The sequence below is a fragment of the Bos taurus genome, chromosome 26 (assembly GCF_002263795.3).
Source record: "Bos taurus isolate L1 Dominette 01449 registration number 42190680 breed Hereford chromosome 26, ARS-UCD2.0, whole genome shotgun sequence".
NCBI classification, from domain to species: Eukaryota; Metazoa; Chordata; class Mammalia; order Artiodactyla; family Bovidae; genus Bos; species Bos taurus.
In genome coordinates this window covers 16,633,952-16,654,286 of record NC_037353.1, presented here as the reverse complement: position 1 = coordinate 16,654,286, position 20,335 = coordinate 16,633,952, and the positions used below count along the sequence as shown (strand labels likewise).

General features: G+C 38.1%; 1 protein-coding gene across 1 annotated transcript in view; it reads left to right on the top strand.

Annotated features, from left to right (window-relative positions):
- CYP2C282 (cytochrome P450 family 2 subfamily C member 282) overlaps nucleotides 1–17,855 on the top strand; it is a 57,760-nt gene extending 39,905 nt beyond the window's left edge. The window contains exons 6-9 of the mRNA XM_024985947.2: nucleotides 319–460; nucleotides 3,365–3,552; nucleotides 15,239–15,380; nucleotides 17,450–17,855. Of these exons, the coding sequence (XP_024841715.1) occupies nucleotides 319–460; nucleotides 3,365–3,552; nucleotides 15,239–15,380; nucleotides 17,450–17,631 (654 nt within the window). The 3' untranslated portion in view covers nucleotides 17,632–17,855. The remainder of the gene's footprint in view (nucleotides 1–318; nucleotides 461–3,364; nucleotides 3,553–15,238; nucleotides 15,381–17,449) is intronic.
- The last annotated feature ends 2,480 nt before the right edge of the window (nucleotides 17,856–20,335 follow it).

The following is a 20,335-nucleotide window of genomic DNA, read 5'->3' as shown; positions in this document are numbered from 1 at the left end:
AGATGCCTGAACTGATGGTGAGTAGCAGTGATGACTTGATAAGAGTCAGGTTAGACAGAAATTACTGAAGAACTGATATACTCCAGTGGGTGAGAAAGTGAGGAATCAGAAAGGACTTGGAAGTTTAACTCTGGTTATATTTTAATTGAAGAAATTCTAACAATACATCTAACTTTACCTTCATCTGTAACATTCTCTAATGTTTGGCTTAATTTGTCAAATAAGTAAACTTAAACAATTATGTTGTTTTATGGAATTATTGTAAGTTACTTGTAAGTTGCTTTTACTTATCATGTAATCCTAATACATCATTGCCAGGAGAAACACAATAAACAGTCTGAGTTTACCATGGACAACTTGATCACCACTATATGGGATGTGCTTACTGCTGGAATAGAGACAACAAGCCTCACTCTGAGATATGGACTGCTGCTCCTGCTGAAGCACCCAGAGGTCACAGGTAGTATCACAGATGATGGACAGGATGAAATTCTGGTTAGAAATTGGCAGGCAACACTGATGACTTTTCTACTCTTCATCTGCCTAGAAGATGTACAAGAAAAACTTCTATCCTTAGTACATATTCCTATCATTGTATGAATTGCATTCAAATTAGAGTATAATAAAACAGGAGAATAAAATGTTTAACCAGTAGCAGAATTATGGAGGGCAGAGGTCACTGTCCTCCCTACTGTGGTGGAGTATCCTTGATTTGCATCAGGTCAGGTGCAGTAGGGCTGCCATGGTGCCTCAGACGGTGAAGAATCTTCTCTACAATGACATTGCTTGATAAGCCTTCCAAGTCCACATAAATGTACTTTTGTCAAAAGTTAATTCTACTCAGATGCATTTGCAATGGAAGGATTGACACAACAAAATCACAATCTTTCTTCATCAAAAAACCTCACTCTTTAAATTAAAAAGTTATACACAAAAATTATGTTCAAATACACCCTTTTGGCCAAACAAAATTTCCTGAAAAATGTAATTTCTCATCCTCCTTTTTTTCTTTATTCAGTCCTCATCTAAGAGAATATTTCCTTTACTCTATCATGCTTTGTGCTTTGACCTATTAAGACACTTTTATTTTTATTTTTTTTGAGTTTAATTGTCTTATAATGTTGTATTAGTTTCTGCTGTACAAAAAAGTGAACTAGTTATATGTATATATATTTACGGGCTTCCCAGGGGGTGTTAGTGGTAAAGAACTCACCTGCCAATGTGCATGTGAGACATAAGAGATGTGGGTTCATTCCCTAGGTTGAGAAGATCCCCTGGAACAGGGCATGGCAACCCACTCCATTATTCTTGCCTGGAGAATCTCATGGACAGAGGAGCCTGGTGGGCACAGTCCAAAGGGTCGCATAATATCTTCTAGGACTTTCCATGCTGTCATAAGTTGACTAAAGCAACTTAGCACGTATGCATATAGATTTGTAACTGTTATATCTTTTTGTTGGTTGATTCTTTCATCATTATGTAATGTCCTTCTTTTTTCTCTTGTTCCATACAGTCTTTGTTTTAAAGTCTATTTTGTCTAAGAATTGTTTCCTCAACTTTCTTATTCTTCCATTTGTATTCAATACATTTTTCTTGTGGAGCAGCTGCTGGGCGATGGTGGGTGGGGTTGAGTCATGTGGCAGCTGGTTATGAAAGCCCATGGGGTCCAGTCTAGTGCTGGCCCTCTGGTGGTTAGAGCTGGGTCCAGGGCCTCTTCCTGAGATGGCTGGCAGAGAGTTCTGGGGCTTCCTAGAATTGGGTGTCAGTTTGCTGTTGGGTGAGCCTGAGACCCAAGATGTCTTCTAGTAGTGCTGACCTGCTATTGAGTAGGCTGGATCTTGACATGGTTGGCTGCAGGACTGCTGTGGTCCTGGGGCTGAGGTTGGCCTGCTAGTTGGTGGATCAGGCCCCAGGAGTCTTGAGGATAGTACCTGCCTTCTGGTATATGAGGCCACATCCTGGCTTCTCTGGCTGCAGGGTCTGGGGTATCTTGTTGGGGAGAGCCAGATCCTGTGTTCTCTGGCTGTAAGACCTTAGGTGTCCTGGAATTGGAGTTGGCCTGCGCGTTGTCTAGATGGGGGCCCAGGGAGACCAGGGGTTGGTGTCTCCCAATGGTTGAGAGGAGTTGGGTCCAGGGACAGCTGGGGGTCAGGGCTGCTATAGTAACTGGCATGCTGGTGGGTAGGACTGTGTCCCAGCCCAGCTAGCTACTTGGGCTCCCACATCCAAGAACGGGTGATAACTGGCTGATGAGAAGGGCCAAGGTCTGGCACTAATAAGCCACAGGGAAGATTCTAAAATTGCACTTACTATCATCTGTGTCCATGTGTTGGGATGAGCTCTCCAAAGTAGCTGCTACCAGCATATGTGTTCTGGAGGTGAGCCCCAACTGTCCTGTGCCTCTCTGGGAGCCTGTCCAAGATCAATAAATGGGTCTGACCCAGGCTCCTTTCAAATTACTGCTCCTGCTTCTGGGTCCCAGAGTGGGTGAGATTTTGTATACACTCTTTAAGAGTGGAGTCTCTACTTCCCACAGCTCACTAGATCATCTGAAATAAGCCCTGTTGGCCTGCAAAGCCAAGTGCTCTGGGGGCTCATCTTCCTGGTGCAGCATTCCTGAGTTAGGGAGCCCAGTGATGGGTTCAGACCCCTCACTCCTTGAGGAGAACCTCTGTAATTGTAATTATCCTGTTCATGGGTCTCCTACCTGAGGGTAAGGTCTTAACTGTGCTATGTTTCTGCTTCTCCTATGCATTCATGATTCCATCCTTAGATCTTTAGTTGTTGAAGAACTTTCTCTTAGACTTCAGGTTGTTCTTATTGATAGTTGCTCTGTAAATCATTGTATTAATCGTTTTGTAATGCTTGTGGGAGGAGGTGATCTCAGAGTCTTTCTACTCGGTCATCTTGAGTATTCTCCCTTAACTTACTTATTATTCCTATGTGTTGAGTCAACCAAGCATCTTGTTCAGTTGGTCCATTTATTAAGTATTTACTGCATGGAGTACTTCTACTCTCTTAGAACTTTCATAAAATAAAACTGACATAAACAAAATGGTTAAACTGTACGATGTGAGCCTTTGAGATCCCACATCCCTGAGTTTGTTTTAAAAAAATACACGAAGGAGAGAATCAGAATTGAGAAATGAATTTCATGATGTAACTGTGCTTTATATGTATGTGTATTTAAGTCTCTAATGAAATTCCAATTTGTCCATGACACTGAAATTCTTTTTCATTTTTTCCCTTGTAGAGAAACACGTGTAATTTTTCCTTCTCTCCATATCCTACCACAATGTAATCATGATTAAGAAGATAAAATATCTTTATCACTTGACACAAATTCTGATTTCTACCTTGCCAGCTAAAGTCCAGGAAGAAATTAACCATGTGGTTGGCAGAAACCGGAGTCCATGCATGGAGGACAGGAGCCGCATGCCCTACACAGATGCTGTGATCCACGAGATCCAGAGATTCATTGACCTTGTCCCCAACAACCTACCCCATGCTGCAGCTCAGGACATTAAATTCAGAGAATATCTCATTCCCAAGGTGAGAGGTATTTCATCTATACTCCTCATTAAGACTCTTAGGTTCAACTATCACAGAAGTAGATGTATAGATTGCCTAATTGTCTACAGTATTACAAAGTCATGTCTCAGATATTTCACCCTCAGACCACATACTCCTTTCCTTTTAATTTGTAGATAGAATTTAATAAATATAATAGTGCTTAGACTCCCACAGGATTCTTAGTACATTGTTAGTCCCATATTCTGCCTGTTCATTAGGCTACTCTTCTGTCCACTCCCTATTTTCCAGTGTATGTTTTATTACTGTTACCACTTAACCAGTAAGTGCCTCTCTATCTGTTTCACTTGTCAAAAGTCCAATGCAACAGTTTTCTTCCTCCCTACCTGCATTTGAGCTACTGATCTCTTCTGGAAGACCATGCAGCCCATCAGGATCATATTATTGTGACCAACTCAATCAGTTCAGTTCAGTTCAGTCACTCAGTTATGTCCGACTCTTTGCGATTCCATGGACTGCAGCATGCCAGGCCTCCCTGTCCCTCACCAAGTCCTGGAATCCACTCAAACCCATGTCCATCGAGTAGGTGAAGCCATTCAACCATTTCATCCTCTATTGTCCCCTTCTCCTCCTGCCTTCAATCTTTCCTAGCATCAGGGTCTTCTCGAATGAGTCGGTTCTTCGCATCAGGTGGCCAAAGTATTGGAGTTTCAGCTTCAACATCAGTCCTTCCAATGAATATTCAGGACTGATCTCCTTTAGAATGGACTGGTTGGATCTCCTTGCTATCCAGGTGACCCTCAAGAGTCTTCTCCAACAACAGAATTCAAAATCATCATTTCTTCAGCACTCAGCTTTCTTTATAGTCCAACTCTTACATCCATACATGACTACTGGAAAAACCATAGCCTTGACTAGACGGACCTTTGTTGGCAAAGTAATGTCTCTACTTTTTAATATGCTGTCTAGGTTGGTCATAACTTTCCTTCCAAGGAGTAAACGTTTTTTTATTTCATGGCTGCAGTCACCATCTGCAGTGATTTTGGAGCCCAGAAAAATAAAGTCCCCATCTATTTGCCATGAAGTGATGGGACCGGATGCCATGATCTTAGTTTTCTGAATGTTGAGTTTTAAGCCAACTTTTTCACTCTCCTGTTTCACTTTCACCAAGAGGCTCTTTAGTTCTTTTTCACTTTCTGCCATAAGGGTGGTGTCATCTGCATATCTGAGGTTATTGATATTTCTCATGGCAATCTTGGATTGCTAGGCTTTATCCAGCCTGGCATTTCTCATGATGTACTCTGCATAGAAGTTAAATAAGCAGGGTGACAATATACAGCCTTGATGTACTCCTTTTCCTATTTGAAACCAGTCTGTTGTTCCATGTCCAGTTCTAACTGTTGCTTCCTGACCTGCATACACGTTTCTCAAGATGCAGGTAAGGTGGTCTGGTATTTGCATCTTTTTCAGAATTTTCCACAGCTTATTGTGATCTGCACAGTCAAAGTCTTTGGCATAGTCAATAAAGCAGAAATAGATGTTTTTCTGGAACTCTCTTGCTTTTTTGATGATCTGGCAGATGTTGGCAATTTGATCTCTGATTCCTCTGCCTTTCCTAAAACCAGCTTGAATGACTGGAAGTTCACAGTTCACATATTGCTGAAGCCTGGCTTAGAGAATTTTGAGCATTACTTTATTAGCATGTGAGATGAGTGCAATTGTGTGGTAGTTTGAGCATTCTTTGGCATTGTCTTTCTTAGGGACTTTATTCAATGTTCTTGTTTCATAACTGAACTCATCTTGCTCCTACAAGCACACCAACTATTTTCAGCTCTGAATTCTTCCCTTCCAGTTCTTCACCATGGACTTTTCCCCAAATGATCTAGTCTTCCACAGAGAAATTCAGAATCCATTTTAGGGAACTCCCTCAACTCCCTTCCACTAGATTTACAAGTTATCTACATTCACACCCCTTTATTTTCCTTTTCATTTTGTTGTTGTGGAAGAAGGGCTTTCCTTTTATTTAAAGTAAATCTTTCCACTTGTGTCATGGATCCCTTTCCTCTCACTTTTTCAGGGTTCCTCTTCAAATAATCATTTCTTCTTCTTCTTCTTCTTTTTTTTAAATTCTCTCCTTCTCTGTTGGCTCCTTTCCATTAGCATTTAAACATACCCAATTCTCTTGCGTCTTAAGAAAAATTTTCCCAAACCCTGACTCCTTCTGTTCAATATAAGTGGTGATTCTGGTCTTGTTACTGATCTTAAAGGAAAAGTTTTCACCTTTTCACTGTTGAGTATCATATTGACTGTTGGGTTGTCATATATAGCTTGTATTACATTGAGGTACCTTCTCTCTATACCACTTTGTTGATAATTTTTATGATAAATGAATGTTGAATTTTATCAAATGCTTTTTTTTTCTGAATCAACTGAGAGGATTCTATGATTTTTATTCCCCATTTTGTTAACGAGTTCTATCACACCAGTTGATTTACACATGTTGAACCATCCTTGCATCCCTGGAATAAATCCAGCTTGCTCATAAATCCACCTGTTACTGTATTCTTCAGTTCAGTTTGCTAATATTTTGTTGAGGATTTTTGCATCTATGTTTATCAGGGATTGTCGTTTTTCAGTCCCTAAGTCGTGTCTGACTCTTTTCATCCCCATGGACTGCAGTACGTCAGGCTTCCTTGATTTTCACCATCTCCCAGAATTTGCTCAAATTCATGTCCATTAAGTTGGTGATACTGTCTAACCATCTCATCCTTTGCTGCCCTCTTCTCCTTTTGCCTTCAGTCTTTCCGAGCATCAGTTTCTTTTCCAATGAGTTGATTCTTTGAATTACGTGGCCAAAGTATTGGAGCTTCAGCTTCAACATCAGTCTTTCCAATGAATGTTCAGGGCTGACTTCCTTAAGGATTGACTGGTTTGATCTTGCAGTCCAAGGGACTCTTCAAGAATCTTCTCCAGCAGCACAATTTGGAGGCATCAATTTTTTGGCACTCAGCCTTCTTTATGGTCCAACTCTCACATCCATACATAATTAACTGGAAAAACCATAGCTTTGACTGTATGGACCTTTGTTGGCAATGTGATGTCTCTGCTCTTTAATATGCTGCCTAGGTTTATTGTAGCTTTTCTTCCAAGGAGCAAGCGTTTTTTAATTTCATGGCTGTGGTCACTGTCTGCAGTGAGTTACTTTGGAGCCCAAGAAAACAAAATCTGTCACTGTTTCCACTTTTCCCCCTTCTTTTAGCCATGCAGTGATGGGACCAGATATCAAGGATATTGGCCTATAATTTTCATTTCACGTAATATTCTTTTTGGTTATAATAGAAGGGTAATGTTGGCTTTTCAAAGTTAGTTTGCAAGTGGCCTTTCCTCTTGTATTTTTTGGAAGAGTTTGAGAATTGGTATCCATTTCTCTTTATATATTTGTTAGTATTAATCAGTGAAACTGTCTGGCCCTGTACTTTGTGTTTTGGGAGTGTATTGTGTGTTTTGGGATTGCCAGTTCAATCTGCTTACTCATGATTCATGTATTCAGATTTCTAATTCTTCATGATTCTTTCCTGATAGGTTGTAGGTTTCTAAGAATCTATTTTTTCTAAGTTCTCCAATTTGTTCCGGTATGGTTCATTGTATTAATAGTTTGTTATGATTGTATGTATTTGTCCAGTATCAGTTGTAATGTTTTCTCTTTTATTTCTGCTTATTTTAGTCTTATTTCTTCTTTTCTTGGTAAGTCTAGCTAAAGATTTTTCAGTTTTGTTTATGGCTTTAAAAAGCCAGCTGTTAGTCTCATTGGTTTTTTTTTGTTTGTTTGTTTGTTTGTTTTGTTTTTCTTATTGGTCTCTGTTTCTTTTATTTACTTTATGATCTCTATTTCCTTCCTTCTGCCGACTTTGAGCTTTGTTTTTTTCTTCTTTTTCTAGCTCTTTAAGGTGTCAAGTTAGGTTGCTTGTTTGATATCATTCTCTTTTCTTTCTTTCTTTTTTTTAATTTTATTTTTAAACTTTACAATATTGTATTAGTTTTGCCAAATATCAAAATGAATCCGCCACAGGTATACATGTGTTCCCCATCCTGAACCCTCCTCCCTCCTCCCTCCCCATACCATCCCTCTTGGTCGTCCCAGTGCACTAGCCCCAAGCATCCAGTATCGTGTATCGAACCTGGACTGGCAACTCGTTTCTTACATGATATTTTACATGTTTCAATGTCATTCTCCCAAATCTTCCCACCCTCTCCCTCTCCCACAGAGTCCATAAGACTGTTCTATACATCAGTGTCTCTTTTGCTGTCTCGTACACCGGGTTATTGTTACCATCTTCCTAAATTCCATATATATGCGTTAGTATACTGTATTTATGTTTTTCCTTCTGGCTTACTTCACTCTGTATAATAGGCTCCAGTTTCATCCATCTCATTAGAACTGATTCAAATGTATTCTTTTTAATGGCTGAGTAATACTCCATATAGTGAAAATGAGTATACTACCCAAAGCAATTTATAGATTCAACGCAATCCCTATCAAGCTACCAACAGTATTCTTCACAGAGCTAGAACAAATAATTTCACAATTTGTATGGAAAAACAAAAAACCTCGAATAGCCAAAGCTATCTTGAGAAAGAAGAATGGAACTGGAGGAATCAACCTGCCTGACTTCAGGCTCTACTACAAAGCCACAGTCATCAAGACAGTATGGTACTGGCACAAAGACAGAAATATAGATCAATGGAATAAAATAGAAAGCCCAGAGATAAATCCATGCACATATGGACACCTTATCTTTGACAAAGGAGGCAAGAATATACAATGGATTAAAGACAATCTCTTTAACAAGTGGTGCTGGGAAAACTGGTCAACCACTTGTAAAAGAATGAAACTAGACCACTTTCTAACACCATACACATTCTCTTTTCTTGATGTAGGCATTTATCACTGAACTTTTCTCTTAGAACTGCTTTTCCTGACATCACGAGTTTTGGTATGCCATGTTTACTTTTTTTTTTTTTTGTCTCAAGGTACTTTTTGGTTCTCTTTTGATTTATTCTGTGATCCTTTGATTGTTCAGTAGCATATTGTTTAATATCCACATGTCTGTGTATTTTCCAGTTTTCTTATAATTGAGTTCTCAATTTATAACATTTTGTTTGGAAATATACTTGATATGATTTCAGTCTTCTAAAACTTTTTAATATCCACATGTCTGTGTATTTTCCAGTTTTCTTATAATTGAGTTCTCAATTTATAACATTTCGTTTGGAAATATACTTGATATGATTTCAGTCTTCTAAAACTTCTTAATACTTGTTTTGGCCATAACATATGATCTATTCTAGATAATGTTTCATGTGTGTTTGGGGAGAACATGTTCTATTGCTTTTGGATGGATTGTCCTTATAGATCTATTAAGTGCATTCTGCTTTTTCAATTGGAATGTTTAGTTTATTGCAATTCAATATAATTACTGATATGGTGGGTTTATATTTGAAAATTCATCATTTGTGTTCTGCTTATCCACCAAGTTCATAATTCTACTCTTCCTCCTTTACTGTCTTCTATTGGGAATAACTGTACTTTTAAATAATTGTTTTTTTTGTTTGTCCCTCTTTTTTATATCTCTCTGCTGCTCATTTCCTGCCTTTCTATGGATTAGTAGATTTTTTCCAGGAGTATAAATATCTGTTGTCATTGAACTATTTTTTAAATGATTTCTCTTGAGATTACAATATGTATTCTTAAATTTTTACAGTCTTCTTAAAATTAAACTATTAAATTTAAAAAATACAAGAACATTGCAATCATATATGACAATTTAACCTGTTCCTCTTCCTTTATCAGAGAAGGCAATGGGACCCCACTCCAGTACTCTTGCCTGGGAAATCCCATGGATGGAGGAGCCTGGAAGGCTGCAGTCCTGGGGTCGCTGAGGGTCAGACACTTCTGAGCGACTTCACTTTTCATTTTTCACTTTCATGCATTGGAGAAGGAAATGGCAATCACATGTATAATATCTATGTATATTATAAAGCTACCATCAGTGTTATAATTTTTGCTTTAAACAGGCAAACATCTCTTTAAGAGGCCACGTAGTGATACAGATTTTGTGGACCATGTAGTCTTAATCTGCCATTGTAGAATAAAGGCAGCCATAGTTAATACTTTAAGAAATAGGCAGGGAAATATTCCAATAAAACTTTGTTTACAACAGGTGGATATCTGGATATAGATTACTATGTTAACTGGGTATAAGTTTTTCCCTTTAGCACTTTAAATATTTCATTTTACTATTTTCTGATTTCCATTTTATTGATGAGTATTCAGCAGTCATTTGAATTCTTGTTCTTATGTAGGTAATGGGCCATTTTTCTTCGACTGCCTTCAAGTTTTCTCTGTGTATTTGACTATATTTTAACTACAATATATTTATGTTTAAGTCTGGTTTTGTTTTTATTTATTCTATTTGTCTACATTGTGCTGCTGCTGCTGCTAAGTCACTTCAGTCGTGTCCGACTCTGTGCGACCCCATAGATGGCAGCCCACCAGGCTCGCCCGTCCCTGGGATTCTCCAGGCAAGAACATTGGAGTGGGTTGCCATTTCCTTCTCCAATGCATGAAAGTGAAAAGTGAAAGTGAAGTCGCTCAGTCTACATTGTAGATGTCTACATTTTCTTCATTATTTTCTCAATTTTTTTTGCCCATCCTCTCTCAATTATTTTCTTTTTTTTTTTTTTGGTACTCCAATCACCTTATTGTGTTGTTGAAAAGGTTCCTTAGGTTCTGGTTGCTTATTTGTTTTCAATTTTTTCCTTTTCTACAGACTGAAAAAAGTTTTATTGATTTATCTTCTATTTCACCAACTTTTTCTTTCAAACTATTGTAAAGTCTATTTAATAATTAATACAATCAACCATAAATTTTAGTTTTGGAATTTCCATTTGGGTTCTCTTTACAATTTATATTTTGATCATTCATTCATTAACATTTTACTTAATGTTGAGACATTTTTTCATTTCCTTGACTATAATAGCTATGATTATAAATTCAAAATTTGATTGTGATTCAAAATTCTTGTTTATTCCATTATCACTATTGTTATTTTAGTGTTACTGTTGTTCTTCTGTTTCTCTTCTGTATGGGTCACATTTTCTTGGTGTGTGTGTGTGTATGTATGTGTGTCTAATTATTTTGGATTTTTTGTCTACATATTTTTAATGATATATCATAGGGACTCGTGATTCATTTATATCCTTTGAGGAACATGAAGCTTTGTTCATTTGCTTGTTTTAGCAGGTCATTAACTATGCTGTTCTCAACTCAAAATTCTGAGTTTTAAATTTAGTTTTTTTTTAACTTTAGGGTAGTTATCTGGAATTTATTCCACATGTAATTCAGGGCTTATAGGATTTTCAGAGATTTGGGATATTTCATATAGGGAATTTAAGGGTCCTCTTCTCTGGCTCTTTCTTTTATGGAATTATCCGCCGCCCCCCCCACCCCCAGCCCTGTTTTTTTTTGTTTGTTTGTTTCTGTGCAGTGGGTACAGCTGAATATTGTCATTGATTCTTTAAAGCAGTGAGACTTGGCTTATGGCCATGTTTTAGTCACTCAATATTTTGTTGTCTGAGACCTGTCCTCATGATAACATCATTAAAATGGAAAACTCACCCAGTATCTTTTTGTCTTCTCAAGTGTTTTCTACACTTCATGCTTTTGGCTGCCTTGCAGAATGTGTGTGTTTGTGTGTATTTCACAGTTTATAATTACTGTGTGTTGGAAAGTTCTTCCAATAGGGGCTTCTCAGCCGTTACTCTGTTGGTATGTCTCTAAATTCACTAACCTTTTCTTTTGCAGTCTCTAATGTTTTTAATTCAATCCAGTAAAAATTTCATTTCTTGAATTCCTATTTTTACTGTTTTGAATCTCTGTTGAGATTTCTCATTTATTCTTTTTTTGTTATTAATTATTCCTTTAAGAACTTAGATATACTTATGATGGATGGTTTGTAGTACTTGTGTAGTTCTTAGATAATTCTAATATCTAGGATAATATCGGTTCTAATATGGGTTCTAATATGGATTCTATTGGCTCTTTTTCCTTCAAATTTGGGTCACATTTACTTCATTTCACATTTATTTTTAATTTTCTGTTGTATAGTGAATGTTTTGAATGATGTCTTATGGGGAATCTGGATTACCCTTTCTTTAAGGGCACTGAATTTTATTTTGATAAGCAGCTAAGTTACTGACAGATGTCCTTTAGTGTCTTAAGCTTACTATAATTGTTTGTCATTGTGATTTAATTTCAATTTTTGATTTAATCTTAGGGCATGACCCTTAGTCCAGGGTGGGTTCATTAATCCAACAACTTAGAATTTGGGGGATCAATCATAACAGTAAATCTGAGTTGACAGGAAAGTTCTTTCCACTCTCACTGGGTTGGAACCTCAACTTCTCTATCACTGTACAGCATCTGGTATCCACTTTCAATTCTCACCTCCCCAGGAATCATACTCTAATTGGGGTCCTGAAGCTGCCCAACCCACAGACATGAATGTACAGAGAATAGTCTTGTATACTTTTGAGATCTTCCCTGTTTATAGATTATTCCTGACTTGTGTCCTTCCTCATGAGTTGCAGGCATCAGGTTTTGATTTCTGTCTCCTTAGCTCAGAAAGGGTCCCACTTTGCTCGGCTGCCACCTCCCTGCACTCTAGGAGGAAAGTGTTTTCAGAAGTATATTAGGAGTGAATATAGGACCTACCTAATTCCTCTTTATTAAAGAATCACAATCCTGGATTGCTTCTTGTTCAATGCTGGAAAGCTGTTACTTCGTGTTTTTTCCCCTGAGGATTTCAGAAAGTATTATTTAATTTGGCTGCACTGGGTCTTCATTGCTGCTTGTGGGTTTCTCTAGCTGTGATGAGCAGAGGCTAGTCTCTAGTGCAGTGCCTGGGCTTCTCATGGCAATGATTGTCTTCTTGCATCATGCAGGCTGTAGAGCATGTGGGCTCAGTAGTTGCAGTGCACGGACTTTGTTGCCCCGAGGCATGTGGGATGTTCTCGGATCAGGGATCAAACCCATGTCCTGTGGCAGGCAGATTCTTCACCACTGGATCACCAGGGAAGTCCTCCTGTCTGTTTTTATATATATTTCAGGTTTGTGAGGGCAACTCAAAAGCAGTTACTCTGTTATACCTTGAAGTATACGGTCCCATCTTCCTCAGTTGGGAAGATCCCCTGGAGAAGGAAATGGCAACCCACTCCAGTATTCTTGCCTGGGAAATCTCATGGACAGAGTGGCTTGGCAGGCTGCAGTCCTTGAGGTCACAAAGAGTCAGACACAACTCAGTGACTAAACTGCAACAGATGGTCCCATCATCCAGGATAAATTTTTTGGTCATTAATTAGCTTTATATGAAAGCCTTTGTACTGTGGCCATACTATCTTCCTGTACTTCATGCGCAGGGCACATCTCTATGCCCACCCAGGTCAGAAAATGAATCACAGGAGTTGCTGTGTCATAAGGAAGAGGTTTAGGAAAGACTGAAACTTCAGTTTCCCCTTTATTCCAATCAGTTCAGTTACTCATTCATGACCAACTCTTTGCGACCCCATGGACTGTAGCACGCCAGCCCTCCCTGTCCATCACCATCTCCTAGAGCTTGCTCAAACTCATGTCCATGGAGTCGGTGATGCCATCCAACCATCTCACCCTCTGTCATCCCCTTCTCCTACTGCCTTCAATTTTCCCAGCATCAGGGTCTTTTCGAATGAGTCAGTTCTTTGCATCAGGTGGTCAAAGTATTGGAGCTTCAACATCAGTCCTTCCAATGAACTTTCAGGACTGATTTCCTTCAGAATCGACTGGTTTGACCTCCTTGCATTATAAGGGACTCTCAAGAGTCTTCTCCAAAACCACAGTTCAAGAGCATCAATTCTTCAGTGCTCAATGTTCCTTATGGTCCAACTCTATACTTGACTACTGGAAAAACCATAGCTTGAACTAGATGGACCTTTGTCAGCAATGTCTCTGCTTTTTAATATGTTGTTTAGGTTGATCATAGCTCTTCTTCCAAGGGCTAAGCATCTTAATTTCATGGCTGCAGTCACCATCTGCAGTGATTTTGGAGCCCAAGAAAACAAAGTCTGTCACTGTTTCCATTGTTTTCCCATCTATTTGCCATGAAGTGATCGAACTGGATGCCCTGATGTTAGTTTTTTAAATGTTGAGTTTTATGTCAGTTTTTTTCACCTTTCACTTTCGTCAAGAGGCTCTTTAGTTCCTCTTCATTTTCTGCCAGAAGGGTGGTGTCATCTGCATATCTGAGGTTTTTGATATTTCTCCAGGCAATCTTGATTCTTTTATTTATTTGCACACTTGGAAATGATTGTCTTTCAATTCATGATGTTTTGGAGTGAGAACTATATCATGTATTTGGAAAGGCTATACAGTATACCAGAAGGCATTCAGATGAATCTGAATTTAAATTTTGTCTCTGTATTATTGTGATCCCAAGATATTGTGAATAAAATTATTGTTATCATAATAGCAGCAAAATTTCTATTTATTGAGTGTTTTAGCTTGTGGTAATAACCTCTGTTTAAAAAGTATTTCTTATATTATCTCATTACATAATAAAATAATTGTTTATTTTTTTTTTTGTTTGCTTGTTTTTAGTTTAGTTTTTTTTTTTTTTTGGTGTGCTTAGCCACTTGTGGGATCTTAGTTCTCCCACCAGGGATAGATTGAACCCTAGCCACCAGGGAACTCCCTGTTTATATTTTACTTGTGATGAAAATGAAGCATGCAACTGTTAAAAAAAAAAAAAGGCAAAAAACTTTCCTATAGTCACAGAGATTAATTTAGTAGAGAAAAATGTTCAACTGATTCTAAAAACTAAACTCTAAATTGTTATGTTACATGGTATCTCTGAGTTTAGGAAAACCTTACAAGAAACCAGAAATGCCACCCTACTTCAAGAAGAATATTCAACAAATACATTGAAAAAACATAGGAGGAGGAGGGTATGCTTACTAGTTACTCATCTTAGTAGGAGAAGAAAATAGTTTTCAAAAATATGGCCACTCATGTAGTTTTGAAGAAGATGTCATATTTGATTCCAAAGAGAAAGAGCTAGATTTTCAGTGACATCAGCACGTTTAACGTTTTTTGTCAAGAAAAACGCAGCTCCTTTAATTTACTGGAAAGCAAGTGCAGTAGGTAGACTACAAGCTGAAGACGATTATCTTGGAGTCAGGTTTTAACAGTGCCCTGAACCGGCATTGTAGGATTTAAGATCTGTTAGGCTTGGTCACTGGGCTTCCCTGGTGGCTCAGACAGTAAAGAATCTGCCTGCAATGAGGGAGACCTAGGTTTGACCCCTGGGTTGGAAAGGTCCCCTGGAGGAGGGCATGGCACTCCAGTATTCTTGCCTGGAGAATTCCCATGGACAGAGGAGCCTGGTGGGCTACAGTCCATGGGGTTGCAAAGAGTCGGACATGACTTGAGTGTCTAAGCACAGCACAGGCTTGGTCATTAACTTGTTCTCTGACATGGAAAGAATAAATTTTTTTTTTTTGTATGTGTGCTTCAGTCATCTCATCTACAAAAGGAAAGGATTAGACAAGGTATTTTTTTTTTTCAAGCTCCGTGACCATTTTTGCAATCCAGTTAATCTGTTTCTCTTTATCTCAGGGCACAACCATATTAACATCTCTGACTTCTGTCCTGCACGATGGCAAGGAGTTTCCCAACCCAGAGCAGTTTGATCCTGGTCACTTCCTGGATAAAAGTGGTAACTTTAAGAAGAGTGACTACTTCATGGCTTTTTCAGCAGGCAAGCATGCTTCATTTTTGTCTGTACATCAGTGGTAAAATGAGAGAAGGAAGGGCTTTGCATGGAGGCTAGTCTGGGCTGGACAAATTGTCATTTGCATGAGGCCAGAGGCACTACTCCCAAAGTGCAGATAATTTTTCATTGGATTGGAGACTGTATTTCCTGACTTCTGCTGTCTTACCCACTGCTGAGTCTCCTAAGAGCTCCTCCTAGATACCTAGGTTTCTAGACACTGCGGCTTTTCTCCTCTGCCCTGAGAAGTCAATTCACTCAATGAAGTCAATTCACTTAATGTAGTCTGCATACCTTATATGTAGTAGACTCATGCTCACTCAGGTCCAGAGATACAAATGTGAGTAACAGATGCATCCTTCCTCTAAGAAAGAGAAATGCAGGTTAAAGGCAAGGATACTCCAGAGAGAAAATACTCTTCAGAGTGTTTCCACTCTTTCAGTGGGCATCCAGAGAGAGAAGCTCCTGAATCTTGCGTTTTGAGGGACACAGCAGAGGGCAGAGTAGTTGGAAGATAAAGGAAGTTTTCTTGCAGGAAGAAACATTTTATATTTAGTATCTTCCTTTAATTTGTCAGGGTCCTTGAAAGAAAGAGGTAGGATACTTTAGACAGTTTAATGAAGAGACTGTTTTCAGAGGTGTGGACACGATTAAGGGACATGGCAAGGAGTGGTCAAGTACTCAGGGATGAGCATCAGCAGGACGATGTTACCATCCTGTGTCGAAGAGTCAGGAGAAGGAGGGTGTTGCTGAAACTCAAGCAGACTTTTAGCAAAGAGAATGGCTGCCTCAGCAGGAGATGGGTCTGTAGGTTGGAGAATATAGCCACTGCTGAAACTGTGGCCTGACAGGCTGGGACTGAGGGAGGGCATACTCTAACCTTCTCAATGTTTAATCCTCTGAGTTTACTCACAGTAAAGAAGGTAACTAACTATTGGGGTTGTGCGTTCCAAAGAAATCAACTTCCTAAACACAGAGTAGGTGCAAAAGAAAAACAAACAGAATGGATCTGGGAAGATGGAGAAACACCCCCAGACTATGAACAGTGCCCAGAGGTGACCGCATGGACAGACAATGCTAATCTTATATTCTTCCTGAATTTTGGGTCCATTGTTACATAATGAGCCTGCTCGAGATTTCTGTTCAGTTTACAGAGTTTGTGGGATTGCTTTTGTCCTGACACTGTGCTACCATTACAAGATCTAAGGCTTTACCTTATGAGCTTATATTCCAGTGTGTGGGACAGAGGAATAATTATAATTTCATGTGAAATATTCTGTATTAGAAGCACTAATAAGTCTTGTGGAATACCAATGAGGGAGTAAATTATATCTACCTGAATAGATCAAAGAAGTTTGTATAGAGTAAATGACAGATGCAGTGGATCTAGAAGGATGTAGAGAATCTCAGCTGGCAGAGTTGAGGAGATGAGTATTTCAGTTGGAGGAATGACTGGAAATTCCTAACACCTCAAATAGCTTATGTGTCCGGGATTGGTGAACATGTAGTCATACTTTTGTCTAGTTTGTGACATTTCTTTTTATAGCTGATAGTGGTAAACTCTTAAAATAGTGTTAAAACAGGGACATGGCAAGGTCAAGATTATTTTTAGAAATCAGATGAGGAGAAATAAACCTGTTGTTGAGACTTGGGTTGGAGGTAGATGGAGAACATATAGTGTGTCTCATGCCGATTGGGATGAGTAAGTGTGTGTATATACGTCTGTTTGTGTGTATATGTCTGTGTGTTTGTGTATATCTGTGTGTGTGTGTGAGTGTAGAAAAATGTCACTGGCCACCCTCAGGAAAGCAATTCCCACATGGGTGTACAGAAGGGATTAAAAAAAATATATTAAATAGAATGTACACAGAAATATGTTCTGAGGGAATGAAGCAGACCAGATTTTGGTGTAAATAGGAGAAGCCATTGGTTATTTGGTCTTTCCTTAGTTTATCTATTTATTTACTCTATTCTTTCATTTCATATTTATCTACACCTCCCTGTGCACTAGGTCAAATGAGAATTATATGGATATTTCATTTATGTCTCATTTCTAGGAAAAAGAGTTTGTGTTGGAGAAGGCCTGGCCCGCATGGAACTGTTTTTACTCCTGGTCAGCATTTTACAGAAATTTACCTTGAAACCTCTGGTTGATCCGAAGAACATTGATACTGCACCACTTCTGAAAGGAGTGGGATCTATACCACACTTCTACGAGGTCTGTTTCATTCCAGTCTGAAGAAAGGGCTGCTGCCAGATCGCAGATGAGCCTCTCCAGCTCTGTCTACACAAGCTGATGCTCTTTGCCCTTGCTGTTAGCTATGGTCCACCTCTCCCTTAGAGTCAGGAGTGACTTTCCTGAGCCCTGTCTCTTCTGATTTTCTTTAAGATTCAGTTCAAGTTTTGCTTCATGAACTACAGCTCACTGTTTTGTCTTCAATAAAATGTTTTTTCGTAATTCTATCCTGAGATCTTAAACTGTATCTTATCTACAGTGAAAAGGTACCTTATAAATGTCATATTTTGATTTTTAAAAAAATTAGAGTAGAAAATTATCACATGTGTTAAAAAATATATATATATAATGTACTCATCTCTTACTGCTATTATCTCTTGACAGTTTGGCATGTATAATTTCTGTTTTTTTCAATGTTCATTAAAGTGTAATTATATGTGTGATGTATATGTTTTTATATATGTATATATACATACACACATGCAGGAAGAAAGCAGAGGAAGATTGCTCCAGCTAGAGGGAATAACATGAGACCAAAATTACATTTGCTGGTTATTTTCAAGGCTGTCCTTTCTCTTTTCCCCTAGTTATTAGACACAGACCCACACATAGACCCAGTTACTGATATACAGACATATTAAAGCAAAAAAGAAGGAAAATAATATGTATTTATGGTTATATTTGAACACACAGAGAAATATGCATGTGTATTTCTGTGGATATGTGTGTATGTATGTATTATTTATAATATATCTCTGACTTCTTGGTGACATCAGATAATAGCAACAGGTACTTTCACAATCTATATAAATAAATGTCTCTCATAATACCATATTTCATGCCTATAATAATCTTAAAAATTATCTTAGTGTTCAAGGATATTCAGATTATTTTGAACTTTTGTTAATATAGAAATGCTCCTACCTGCATACATCTTTTATTATTCCTGTACTATCTCTTTGAGATAGTTTGCTGGCAGTGAAGTGTCTGCACATGTATGTGCATTTTTGTTTTTCATCAATACTGAAGAATAATGCCCTAAAAAGTATGTATCTCTTAACTTTTCTGTCATGACTGTAATAGAGACTATTTGACCAAACCCACTTATATGCTGAGAACAGAATTCTTTGGTAGATTTAGTAACTTTAGTTTCCTTTCATGGATTTTTCAAGTAGGACATTTTATCATCTACAAATAATATATAATTGCAATGACCAGAAACTTCTTGATATAACATCTATATTTATGTCTGTATTTTCTTCCTCTGTCTGGCTCATCACAGACACACAAACATATGCCTATGTACATACGTATTTGTCATCAGGGAAGAGTGTTAAAAGTTGTGAGGATTTCTGGGGACAAGAAAGCAGAGGGTTTGGGAAATCCATATCAGGAAGCCTGTTATTTGATGTGATTTTACCTTTGAAGTGATTGTTGATTTGAAATCAGGAGCTGAGAGTCTGAATGGCTGACTATAAAATATTGTGTAGGAGCTTTAGAAACAAACAAAAAAATTGAAATGTTCTGAGGGCTCAAAGAAAAAAAAAAAAACTGGAGTCTAGAGCTTGCCAAGTAAAAAGGATCAAGTAAATGTTCCAACTTCAGCTGAAGCCTGAAGATTATGAAGATCTGTAAACAAGCCTTAAGAATAAACCTGAGGTTGAAGAGTAGTCATAAGACTAGAGTTCATCTTTAAGTAATTTTAAACATTGCTTAAATTACATTGATTCACCCCTAAACATTTTCTGCTTACTGGAACATACTTTTTGCTGGAGAAAACTAATGTCACCCCGAGCCCCAGATTATCATTGCATTATTTGATGTACAATGTGTAGCATAGACACAAACCTAGCTGAGGGAACAAGTGACTTTCTCTGTAAATGTAAAAGTTTGATAATGGTTAACATTTTTTAATGATAAACATTCTCTGTAAGTTGAGAAAAATTCTGAAAAAAAGATGTCTCCAAAATCCTAGAAACTATTTTCATTGTTGGTGAAATATTGAACCCCATAAGTTTGAAAAAGTAAGAGTATCCACTTTTCATTACTTCCTTTCAAACTTAGACTGAAGGATGTCAGCAAATGTGGTATAGAGTAATGACTTCTAATAATTCTCTCTGATATAAAACAATGAAAGCACAAGTAAAACTTATCAGATATGCTTTTTCACATCTTTGACCATTAGCCAAGAAGTGCATCAATTTGCAGAGTTCTTCAAGAAAATGGATAAACCTCAGTAATAACAGTGAGGTTTGTCATGTTTTGCCTTATTCCCTTCTATCTTCCCAGCTTTGAGGTAGCCTTGAAAAGCTACAGGGTATAATCATGGTGAAAAGCATCAACAATATATCAGCCTCAAGTAGGAGGCAGTGAGTGGAGCTGGAACTCCTTCAAAACCCTGTTCCCAGAGAATCATTATTATTTAACCTGCCTGTGGTCACTGTGGAAGACTACATTCAGGATTGATCTCAGAAGTTTCCCAGTATGAACAGCCTTTCCACAGACACATTTGTTGAAAACAATCAGGGGCAATTTTTGAATATTGTAGATGCCTGAAGCTATAGAAATCAATACGCTAACCAAAAAGCTTAAAAGGAAAAGTTGAGGAATGAGATACTCATGGAAGGCTTTGGAAACCTGATGAATTCCCAAGACACTGCGTGTGTGTGTGTACTAAGTCACTTCAGTTGTGTCTGACTCTGTGCAA